At 36.5% G+C, this 13,368-nt stretch overlaps 1 protein-coding gene across 9 annotated transcripts in view; it reads right to left on the minus strand.

Annotated features, from left to right (window-relative positions):
* The window catches only part of CCDC91 (coiled-coil domain containing 91), a 108,317-nt gene that overhangs the window by 60,548 nt on the left and 34,401 nt on the right, over nucleotides 1-13,368 (minus strand). For all 9 annotated transcript variants that reach the window (XM_072923917.1, XM_072923916.1, XM_072923915.1 and 6 more), the window contains one exon: nucleotides 474-551. In XM_072923917.1, the coding sequence (XP_072780018.1) occupies nucleotides 474-551 (78 nt within the window). The remainder of the gene's footprint in view (nucleotides 1-473; nucleotides 552-13,368) is intronic.

Here is a 13,368-nt window from a genome sequence, read left to right on the forward strand (position 1 = left end):
GACCAAAACAGCATGAAAGAAGAACTACAGATTACAGATTCAGCTTTATTTCATCCATAACTCCCTCCCTTAGTGCTGTGTGGATAAAAACCTGCTGGACTACTCTGTGATGCTGCTTTCATGCAAGTGCAGCTCTGGAGACTGAAGAGGTCCAAAATGTGGATTTGTGATAAACAATCCAACCCAAAGTTTACCACAACTGACTGAGAATTTGCGGTTTGTTCTGGTTTTAAGTTTCCTTACTGAAAATGGCTAACCAACTCTATCTGAAGTTTTCCAAAGTGCAGACTGCGAAAACATGTAATGCAAAATTTCAGACCAAACAATCTAAATTGAAAGCAACAGAAAAGACAGTGAGAGAGGTCGAGCAATCAACACAAGTAGTAGTAATAATTGTGCACTGCAGGCAGTCATCCTATTCACTGCTACAATAACACCATTTGGAAATCATGTTAGTTTGGCAACTCATTTACCTTGAATTCTTCAACAATAATAGTTAAGGCTTCATGTCCAGCTTTTCTCATGTCTTCTAATTCCTGCTTATGCTTTTCCTGTACAAAAATACAGAAAACATTAGGCACATGGCATAACAATTTTAATTCATGAGAATGAATGAATGAATAAATAAATAAATAAATACCAATTATTTTCCTGTTTTGGTATCTTTCATTAAGAAATACACACAGCTTGATCCTTTAGATATGATATATAATGTATATGAATGTATACATATATATAATACCTAAAGAGTGTGTGTGTCTGTGTATATATATATATATATATATATATATATATGTGCTAAATTCATCTTACGCAGCTTTGCTTTACACAATTACATCATTGAAAGTCCTCATAGTGGTGTCCATTGCACTGAGATTATTGTCTCCATAAACTCTTCTTCAAGAGCACCATTTAAAAAAAATTACAAATAACATTTAGCATCATAATGATTCTGTTAAGAAACAGGTAAGTTCTTATTTGAAGATATAAATATAATCCTTCAATTCACCCAAGTACAGAGAAAAAATAGTAATACTGAATGCAAAGGAAAACTTGAGGTAAACATGATGAGAATCAGTAAGAAACTGAGGTAAGCATGATGAGAATCAGTCCATAATTGCTAATTAATATATACACTAGAGTGTGCTATTGTGTATAAAATAGAGATTGGTCACTATTTCTGTTCATGTGAAATAAGAATGTGAGGTCTATAGAACTAAGGCACGGAAATATCTCCAGGTCTCTAGCAAAGCAAGTATTTTCACTTTGGTCCTATCATCAACATCCTAGTGAAAGACAGACAGCTAAGAACCTAAAGATAAGGAAAAATACAGGGAGGAGAGAAAATATTTCAGATATCTCAAGATAATCAAAACCCCTACATTATTCACAACCTTAAACTCACCACAGGAAGCAAGGAGACACTGATTTATTTCATACAAGTAAACATAATTTGTACCTGGAGCATAACAATGGAAGACTCTGAGGTGAAAAATGAAGTGAGGTAGCAAACAAACTTCCACAAGCAACTGCCTAACATCGTGGTGGTGAGGACATTTCCTGCTGAGTTAGAAATGAGTTGAGCCAGAGTTGAGTGAGTGTGAACAGAGGAGCCTGCTGGGAATATTATGACTGATTAAATGTGAAAAACTATGCAAAGAAAATAGTATGGAAGAGCCTGCACATGCCCCAAACTGAAACATAATTACAGTTCCCACACCACTCTCTGAGTATTTGGGGTGTATAAAAGGATCTCTACCCTGTCATATTTAAGACATCAATATTTTGCAAATAACAATTATAGTTTATATCTGCTCTTTCTTCTTCCCTACAGGATGTGCACACACAGACCCTCCACTGAAGAGGACATTAAACGATAAAAAGAAGTGCTAAAGCTAAAGTGTTGTTAGTATGAATGCACATTTTACTACCAAAACTGCATGATACGGTAAAGAGCACCTACACTTGGCACAGTTTTGAGGTTTTTAAAATATTACACAGATAGTTCATTGGGATGAAGCAGAGATAGGAACACAAGACTCCAGTCTTCAGAAGGTGAAAAGGTGTTTAACAGAAATTAGCACATCTTTTATAACCTGACTCTAAGCTGAGATTTGATTGATCTTAAGGGAAAAACCTCTCCACTATTGATGAACTATGAATACCACACTCTGGAAAATCATATCTGTAAACAACATGTGCAGAAAGAGAGATAATAATTGTTTTAATTTTTTCTCTGAGCTTTCTCACAGCTTTCTCACAGCTTCCCAGGAAAATCCTGGGAGAGCTATGTCCCTCTCTGTTCAGAGGATATGTGGTTACCACATGAAGCTACAAATGTGGCAGGGCAACTTATGTCCTGGATACTTTCCTACTTCCTCAGATAATCTATGTGGTAGGACAGGATAGCAAGAGGAAGCAAGGGAGGAGGAGTGAACAAGAGAGCAATGCCAGGGAAGCTAACAAGAAGAGAACATTTCCATTCACCAACACAGTAAGCATAAAAGGAATTCTGAGGTTCATTAGGATATTTTTATGTCTCTTATCTCAAAAGCATCAGTCTTCAGATCAAATGAAATTCCACCATTGTCCATAAAGAATAAAATATTAACTTGGAAAGGGTTGCAGGTGTCATCAATGGCTACTGACACTGAAGCCAGTTTTAACACCCAACACAACTTTAAATAGTGCATGTATTTACAAATAGATGAGTATCAGTGCAATTCTTTATTTTAGTACACTTCATGATACATATAGATATGTATGAAAAAAACTACACTAGGAGAGTTTTCCTTCTTTCTATAGATAAGAGACTGACCTGCACAATGCAAGGGTCTGGAAAAAGGACAGCTTAGGGAAAGAGGATCATTAAGGAAGTTGGACATAATTAAGTCTGTGATGCCTGACAGGATGACCCAAGTGCTGAGGGAGCTGGCAGATGTAACTGTGAGGCTCCACTCAATACCTGTGGGCTGATCACAATGACTGGAGAAGTGTCTGAGAATTGGAGATAGCAAATGTCATCCCTGTCTTCAAGAAATGACAAGAAACCACAAGGAGCTACAGGCTAGGCAGTCCCAACTCAGGACCTGGGAAGGTGACTGAGCCAGCTCTTCCTGTGACAGAGGGAAGTCTTTCACAGTAGGGGGCTATGTTTTGGATTTGTGCTGGAAAACGAATCTGTATCTCATGGGTATTTTACTTACTGCCGGCTTTTGACACTTATCTGAAATCCTCATGGACGAGCTGCCTAAGTGCGGTCAGGAGAAGCTGAAGGAGACGTGGATTGAAAACTGGCTGAACAGCCATGCCCAAAAGGTGGCAGCGTGTCCCAGGGGACAAGAAACTGAACATGAGGCCAAGAATCCTGGACTGCATTAGACTAAACACTGCCCCCAGGTCACAAGAGGTGATCCTACCCCTCCACTCAGCACTGTTAGGGCCTGTCCAGCTCTGGGCTCCACAGCAGAAAAAAACACATGGGCATATTGGAGAGAGACCTGCATAGGGACATAAAGATGATGATGGGTCTGGAACATCCTTCACATAAATAGAGACCGAGAGAGTTAAGACAGTTAAGTCTGGAGAAGGCTCAGGGGGATCTTATCAATGTATATAAATACCTGAAGGGAGGATACAAAAAGAGCAGAGTCAGGCTCTGGAATGGGCTGCCCAGAGAGGTGGTGGAATCACTGTCCCTGGAGGCGTTTGAAGGAGACTGGATGTGGCACTCAGTTCAGTTGATAAGGTGATGTTAGGTCATAAGCTGGACTTGATCTCCAAGGTCCTTTCCAACCTAGCTGACTCTGTAAGTGTTCTCACCAAGTCCTGACACACCACGTATTAATTCTGAGGCTACTAGGTTTTTCTCAGAATTTTTCCACAGGAAGTACTAAAAAAGATCTTACAAAGCAAACAACAGTGGAGTGCTGCATATTTCTCACAGGTGAGTCCTTTCAAAGGACCCACTGCATACAGCTCACTACAGTACCCATGCTGTTTTCCAATATTTATTCTGGATACAATATTTTATTACCAGTTTCAAACATATGAAATGTCAAATGTCAAAACTAATAGTAATCAAACCCATAATTTATATCAACAAAACTTTAACTAGAGATACCTTATGCACCAAAAATTGGTAACATTTCCATCCACAGCTCTGCTAACCTTTGAGAAGTAACTAACATATGCTTTAGAAATATAACTAATTGAAAGAATATAGATTGAATTTTCATAGAGTTGTACTATTCATAACACATAATGATGTTCACAGCACATTCCTAGAGGATAACTTCAGTCTTTTCGTGGATGTTTAAAAACCCAAGATGACTACAAAGAAATTTGACAGTCAAGTAGCTTCAAAAGCATGCAGAAATAAATTTCACTTCAGCATGAATAAAAACTTTCCACTATTTACTTCTAGAAGATACAAAAAAAGAACTCATACCATCATTATATGTCAATATGCTAATAATTTTATGCTGAGCTCCAAGATTAGCATATCTTTGAAATTTTTCCAATGTGATAAAAAAACCTAATTGTTTTCTTCCTTGAAGTATAAAAAATAAGTTTCATTATAACATAAACAATCATACTTAGCACAAAATCAAGAGAAAGGTAAGTTACACCTTTACATTTGAATCTCCTTTTTATTTTCAGTATGTGAACTTTTTGGTCTGCCTTTTTAATTAAAACTCTTGGAGCAAACAATGGTGATGTACTTATCTCTTCTTTCAATCTTAACTCCTTTTCTGTTACTAATCTTCAGTTACTAATCTTAACTGATTAGTAAATATATTTTGGAACACTAAAAGCATTCCAAAGCAGACGTGCTATATGAAAACTAGCTGACCAACAGCTATTTTCCCATCAAAGTACAAGCAAAGCATCCTCAACACAAATTGCTGCCATACTCATTCTGGGCCACAAACACATTTTTATTTGTTGGTTTTCAGAAGACAAGTGATGATGTGCAAGTTGAACAAAACTCAGAGAATTCACGGGACAATCAGAGACACAAGTATCCATCTTTGCATCAACTCGCTGTATTTGTTTCATAAGAAAATTGACAAGAATTTAGATCAAAAAATAAAATAACTATCAGCTTAGGAAATTGAGCATAAAATCAAAGAGTTTGGGATAAGTAAATACCAAGAAACACAGGCACTGAAGATGACAATACAGCCTTTTAAATTCTTTCTTAGCTGAAGATCTGCATGAAAAGCTTCTCTTGACCATGTTGTTTCAGAGAAAAGAGGGATATGAAATAAAATCAGATGTTCATCAGTTAGACCGTATTGTCCAAACCAGAATGCAAACATCATCTGCAACTGAACTCCCAAAATTTTCCTCCATCAGAGAACTGTTATCAAGCTGTAAACTTCAATATTAACTTGTTGGTTATTTGTTTTACTTTCTGAAAAAGTCATAAACAGTCTAAGCATGAAGGGAGAAAAAAAAATCCAAGGAGATAGAAGTTACACCTTTACTAGAGAAAACAAAGAAGTACATAAAGAAAAGAGGAAAACTAACTGCTGCTCCCTTATTTTAAGATACTGCTATGAATTCTGCAAGAAAGGGATTTTTGCCTAAGCTCAGAAAATTTCCAGCTGGAAGGAAGCATCTCCCACAGTCTAGAAAAAGGTAACCAAATCACAGATATAGATATAGATTTTATAAGGAGGCCATCACACTTCCAGTGTATCTTAGGGAACTTTTAATACAGCTGAACAACTCTATTTTGCTTCCTGTAAAACCTCACACGGAACATGGATAGGTTTCATAGTACATGCTCCTATTCTAACATGGCAGATATACTGAAAACCACCAAAAATGTTCTATTCCATACAACAATTATTTAAGTTTACAGTAACTGATATTTTGACTAGTTTACCATTTCAAATACTGCATTAATCAGATTTTTGGTTCAGGCATTCCTGACCCTGCCCTTAATTGGCAATGAGGTAGGCCAAATTGGAGTAAAATATTCCAAATAATTCAGCCTGGGGAATATCCCCCGGACTGCACTTATAACTTTAGTGACTGGGAGTAGGTTATTTATTTTTCTCAGTTTATAACCAAAGTATTAAATCACAAAATCACACAATCATTCAGGTTGGAAGGAACCTCTGGAGGTCATCTAGCTTAACCTCCTGCTGAAAACAAGATCAACACTGAATTCAAACCAGATTGTTCAGATCCTTGTCCAGTGAGATCTTGAAAAAGTCTGAAGATGGGGATTTCAGAACATCACTGGCTAAGACATCCTAATGCTTATCTTCATCATAAAATGCTTTTTTCCTTATAACAAGTTGCAACTTCCCACGTTTCAGTCTATCACCATTTCCTGCTACACACCTCTGCAGAACATGCCTAGCTCCATTCTTCTGACAACTTTGTAGATATTGACCATCTGCTATTAGGTTTCCTCTAAACCTCCTCTTCTCCTGACTGAGTCTGTGTACACCTCAATCCTCTCACCCAAAATCTGGGAGTTTCATTCACAGTAGGCAATCACGTTGGTCAGGCATAATTTGTCTTTTGGTAAATCCACGTTGGCCATTTCCAATCACTTTGTTCATGCGCCCAGAAATGGCTGCCAAGAGCACCTATGACATGATATTCCCAAAGGCCAAGAGGCTGGTGTGCCTGGATCCACCCATCCATCAACCTTCCTATCTCTTTTCAACAAGCAGCAGCTTCCCCCAGTCTCTGAGTGGATGCAGAACTCTCTCACGGTGACAGCGAACTCTCTCATCACTCCTGAGCTCTGTGGGCTGAAGCTGCTCATTTTCACTTCACAAATGACATCACTTCTCTCCCATTCCTTTTTCCTGAGATGGTGAAGCTCAGGTCCTGCTTGCTTCCCAGACACCGTGCATTTGTATGTGTACATTTGGCACGGGTCCCCAGAATCCAGTCAATTGTTGTGCTGGCTGAAGTATGAGAGCCTGTTTTGGGTTATTTCTTTCACCACCTCCCACCTCTGAGGTGACTAAACCCCCACTTACAAATAGATGTCAAATGTACACATGGGAGGAGAAAGAAAGCCTTGCTTTGCTCTTTTACAAGCAACACATAAGATGGAAAAATCAAGATGACAGTACTGAATTCTCAATAATGTGTTAAAGAACTTGGGCTTGATTAGCAAAAATCGATGACAACATCCTGACATCATCAAATTTTCTGAAACCAATGAAGTTCCAATTCTACAGTATTTGTAGCAAACAAACAATCAACACCCCAACCTCTCCCACAAAACCCCCTTATACTTTGGAGCCTAGATATAAACCTGGACATCTAAAGAGCAACCCCAGGTGAAAACTATAACATACATTTATTAATATCTCTATCTTAATTACCGTGAAACACTGATGGCACTGAACTAACTGCAAACCTAGTTACTTCAAAGGAGAAAAGTTATGTTTGAGGATGTGGGGTAGGTGGTAAATCTAATCAACCTCTTTAAAAAAAAAATTAACCTAATCTCTTCCTCAAAGCAAAGCAGTCTCACTAAAATCACTAAACCAAAATAAAATCAATTTTTTTTCTAAGTTAAACCAGAAAACATCAGATGGAACCTTCGGAAAGAGTCAGCAATGACTGACGCCACATTAAGTTTCTTAGAGGTAACTAAAAGCTATGTTGGGTTTTATTTGGTTTTTGGTGTTTTGTTTTGTTTCTTTTTTTTTTTTTTTTTTACTTAAACTGTGATTTAAAAAACACAGACCTATAAAATTTTAAAAATTACAGATCATTAAGCTATATCAACTAATCTATTTTTAATATGTATTACTATTGACCACAAAAAGTAAATGGATTCATACAGATAAATATTCAGAATTATAGAGGTACAGTGAAAATAACAAAAATAGACATATACCTGTGCTTTTCAAAATATAGTCCAAGAGTAATACAACTCAAGATTCTTGACATTTTTATACACTCAATTTACTTCTTCATCTTGACAATATTAACACTTAAACAAAATTGAAAGAAATGGTCTTTGATAAGTGCATAAATATGAGGCAGGGACTGACTTTGCCATTACTGTATCTGACAGTCATTCACTCTCCAGATCTTTTCCTTGTTGCCTTTTCCTTGTTTCTAGAACACCCCTCACTTTCTTCCACCCCTCAACTCCGTCTTTCCCTCCAACGACGTTAAAACCACAATTCTCATATTTGAATTTTTTTTTTGAATTACAGTAATTCCACAGCTCCCTCTTTAATCTATTCAATATGCTGCAGTTAAGAACAAAAAGGCAATCTCCCACTTTCCCCCCTAAAAAAAACCCAAAATAAAAAAACCCCACCAAATATCCCACAGCAGCCAAAACTTTTCCTCCCCAGTAAGAACCCTGTTGTTGCTGAAAGAATGAGAGGGAGAAGCAGAGGAATTCTAATTTGGACACAAATATTGTTTCCTCTAACTCTACAAACCCAGACCATAAAAATGCCGCCCCTTTCGAAGTCCCTCAGTTCCTTTCTCCAAGCCAATTGGCAAGGAGGCAAAAACAAGCTCACTCTTCCTTTGTTGTACGTGAGAAATTAAAATATAAATACATTTTTTAAAGGCTGTAGCATTAGGACTGAATTTGATAGAAATCTTGAGCTGTATTTTAGCTTGGTTTGAAACTTCTTGGTATTTTACACTACGTCAGACCTCCCACAAATTGGCTTACCCAGATGAGAAAAATCATGATTAAGACACGTTCTTGTTCTGAGCAGCTCCCCTCTTCAGAGGGACACAAACATTGCTTACAGTAAGGCTCTTGGCTAAAACTTTTTTGCAAAAAGGGAAAGCAAATCCTGCTGTAATATAGCCTTCTCAACTGGATGTATGCAGATTTATTAAGTGTATGTAAAGGTATTTAAAGGACTGGAGGCCACATTTAAAAATGTAAAATAGTGCAGCACCAGTTAAAAATACAAAATATCATAAAAATGAATAAACATTTTATTCTTCCTTAAAAAATACTACTGTGTTTCTGTTGTGCAACGGAAGATTCATCAGCTATGTCAGGCATTGGTACAGGATAAGGTAATTTAATTGGTGGTGACAGAATGGGACTGTGCTGAAAGTTGATAAAATACTGTCACAGAAGTTGCAACATGCCTCAAAGAGCTGCTATTTTTATTTAACAAATAATAATTTCTCAAAAGAAAAAGTGAAAGTAAAGACAGACAAATTTGATGTAAACAGGATGGCAAGTGCCACTAGACCCCCATTCATGAGAGAACTCATTAATGAAAATATTATGCAAAATATGAGGTATTTTTAAACTATTCCTGCAGTCTTTGTTAGCTACAATATCCCCTTTCTTCTGGCATGGGAGATGTCCACTGCATTTCTGGCTGGATTCCATAAAGCCCTGAATAATCTTCCTCAGTGGACAACTGTCACCACATTTATAGAAAATAACAGCATAGGATAGCGAAGATTAATCTATCTTAAAACACCACTGAACATGTTAGAGTGACACAGAGTTGAAATGTCTTAATAAGCAGTGAGTCCAAGTCCCAGGGACTCAGGGAACTCCCCACCAGCCCAGCTGAACGCAGCTGTTTTCCCACTGGGGATTCTGTGCAGGTAATGGAACTGCCAAGGGGCAGATGTAATCACAGTCCATATGAAACCCCAGAATTGTTCCCTCTACTAACCCTTCTCAGTTTTTTTTTCCCCCTTTGTTTTATTTACTTTTTTAAACAAAGTATTTCATAAAAGTGTTTCGTAAAGTATTTCCACAAAAGCAGGCATTACACACTGTCTGGAATCAGGTTTTCGCTCAAAAAGATGGAAATGGATCTCCTCTTCTGCTTATCACTAATAAAAAGGCTCTTCAAAAAGCACCTTTCCAGTTGTAAAGTTTGAATATAAGGGGGCTGCAGAACATTTTACATGCTTCGTTGCTTATAAGCACAAACGGTGTTTTCCTTCTGAGCTTCCCTGAAGTTATCAAGACTTACTGCAAATTCTCTGCCCAGCAAGTCACTGGAAATTTGATTTTCAATGACACACTCACTTCTTACTTATCTCAAAATTCAGACAAACTCAGCTCTTTGAAAAACTAGGACAGAAACTTTACATTCTACCTACATAAACAGGAAGTACATTAAGTACAGACTTACTGGCTGAAATTATTCTAAAAATATATTTTAAAAATTATAATAACTGAAGCAATTCAGAATTTCTCTCAGTCCTTTACCGCAATGCCCAAGATTATTTTTTAAGCATTATTCAGACCTTCATTTTCATAATTTCATTTTTTCATTATGGTACTCACTTCTGGAAATGAATGATGATCATCCTAACTAATTATTTCCCTGAGAATAGTTTAATTTTTAATGCATATCCAAAACCAAAACACTGCATTGTGTTTATCAATACCTTCAAGTAAGGTAGGTTTATTTCTAAGGAATTGGATAGAACTGGGAAAATCTGTTTTATCTCAATATCCTCCAGGTTTAAGAACAGATGTTCCGGTTTCATCAATATCAGCTTTCTTTCAGTGATAAAACTTTTGCCAAGACTAGTAAAAAAAGTTCTCAGTAGTTTAAGTACATGATTATTTTAAATGTCACATGCTCTTCTGGACCTTTTAAGTCTTTTGTGAGGAGAAAACCTTATACAAGTCTCAGCAGCAAAACGTTACTTATTTAGGAGCAGCAACAATAAAGTAACCAATACTTTATCTCTGGAACAGCTTTCTCAATATCAGGAGTTCTATAGAAGTAGTAGTTTAAAATAGTTTAGTAGTAGTTTAAAATATTAGTTATTTGTTGACACTTTGCCTACATATTAACATTCTGGTAGCTCACTCAAATAAAAAAATGTATAGTCATAATTAATAAGGAAGTTTCCAAGGGAACTTTGAAGGGATTAATAAATTCAACTTTGATATGTAAATCACAAGAGTTTCTTGGCTATAATTTCCAGTGTGTGAATTAGTTCGATTAGAACACATTTATACAAATGAATTTCCTTAATTCATTGCAAATTACATGTTTCAGCTGGGTTTAGAAACACAAGCAAATAGTGCTTCAGTATCAAGTGTATACTACATATGAATAAAATTTAAAACAGATTAAAAAAAGTAAATTTAAAGGTGTAGCAGGTTAATTTAGCAATAAAAGTTTCAGTATTGTATTAAGCTGCATTCTGCAGTCATTCATAGTTTATTAATGAAATATAAACCAAATAAGACAATTTAACAGGTAAAGAACAATGAAGGGACTATCCTTAATATTTCTCCCTAAAACATCATCCTGATCTTTGCTGTGCATCTTATGTCTCCAAGTGTATAAACAGGAAGTACAAATTCTTTTAAACGTATTGACTGGTTTTTGACTAATATTGGCTAGGATTACTATTTTGGGGGTGAGTAATGCTCAGGCACTGACAATAATTATCCTGTCTCAGATGCCTCACACTGAACACATACAGGACTGGAGTGGACCCAGAGACATGGAGATGCTTTGGCACCATTCCCCACATTTTTTAAGGAGGTGCATGCCAAGTAACAGGTAACTGTCCTGCAAGCATTGCAACATTTCCCTTTAATTGCTAAATCAGCTTGCCAGTTCACAGCTCATTAATAAACTATAAATAGCTGCAGATTGCTGAAAATTTTATAGCTCATTAACCTGCTACACCTTTAAACTTTTTCCATCTCTATTAAATTTTATTCATGCAACAAATAACTGGCCTTAAGTTTTGTCTTAGCAATACAGCTACCCAAGTTCCTTTCTACATAGGTTTCTTTTTCGATAAATTTTGCACATTTTCATTATTCTCTCAAAAATCCAACAAAATACTACTCCTACCTACAAAAGCTAGAAAAATCTTGATGTGAAAATCTTGCTGTGACAAGACTGGTGGTAAAGATCTCCAACCAAGCAGTGCTAAATATACCTGGGCATTTCACAACCTTCTTAAGTAGAATTTCCATATCAAGTAGGAGAAAAAGATTAATCTCTCCGAATGCACTCGCTGTGAATGTGCAAATGAACATGTGCAGTAGCTGTCACAGACATTAACACACTGCACATAAATCAGTAAATGCACTTAAATCCAGGATGCATTGGCAAAAAACAGATCAGGACACATACTAAGCAGTCAGGACACAAAACCTAGTTTAAAAAAACCCCTGTTTTGCTAATACCTACTTGCACACTAGGAAAATGAACATTATTTAAGCATGAATTTTTGAATACTTTTAAAATCAGGGAGGCGAAGGAGGCACATAAGTGTAAAAAAAATGCTTGTCATGCCCTATGATTGTAACTGAATATCAGATTATAAGGCAAGTTGGGCATCTCAAAGCTGTTTAATAACAGCACAACATAAGAGAGGTATATTTTTAAAACAAAATTAGAATGCTTAGTCTTACATCCACTCTGCTAATTAATAATCCTGAAACAAGACAGCAAAACAATTAATAAAATAATTGAATTTTAAAAGGAAAATGTAATCTTTCTGTACAGAAATACAGAAATCTTTCTGTAATACAAATATTCATACAGAATATTTGTGTAATACAAATAAAAAGTTATTTTTCCTAATGAATGGAAAAATAATTTAGAGGAAATAACACATCAAAACTGGGGGTCAGAGGGGGGCAGTTAGGGTAGGGGGGAAACAGGCCAAAATGTAAACAGCTCTGAAATCATTAATAAATAAAGACTTTGAATAAAAATGAGTGTCTGAAAGAAGAGTACAGAGTAACATTAAAAAAAAATAAAGGTGAATAAATAAACGTGAGGTATCTGGCACTCACTTGAAAAAGAGGTGGGCAAGGGATTGTTGCCATATCCATAAATACCTTTAGCAGTTCAGCAAAAAGATGCACTGCTATCTGTTAAAGTGTTTTTTTCTGAAATTCCCCCTTTTTCCATATTCCATAATTTTAAACCCTGCTGTGACCCATGAAATTTCCTGGAATCTCATTTATAAATTTGTTTGCAGGTACAGTACATAAACTTTTTTTTCACACCTATGTTTTTTTTGTTATTAACATTCTGTCTCCTCTATGTCTGCACCTAAAACCAACCTAAATATTTTCTTAGAAGATAGTGTTTAACAGGATGTAAGTCATATATTAGTTTTGTAAGAAAACATACATTTTCTAGTACTCCAGCCATAAAAACCACCTACCTCCAAGACCTGTTTCCAACCTCCTGCAGAACACCTTTTCCAGGATCATAAATGCACTCTCCTGGAAGGAAAGGCCAGGAAGGCGATGACAGGGTGTCACCTCGTGTGTGAGGGAGGTGCTGGAATGTGTGGAGCTCTGCTTTGGGGTAGGGGATCAGTGAAGGATTTGGGGTCAGGATTAGCAGGCCAACAGTGGGAATTGCTATGCCA

This window comes from Taeniopygia guttata, chromosome 1A, assembly GCF_048771995.1.
Source record: "Taeniopygia guttata chromosome 1A, bTaeGut7.mat, whole genome shotgun sequence".
Classification (NCBI taxonomy): Eukaryota; Metazoa; Chordata; class Aves; order Passeriformes; family Estrildidae; genus Taeniopygia; species Taeniopygia guttata.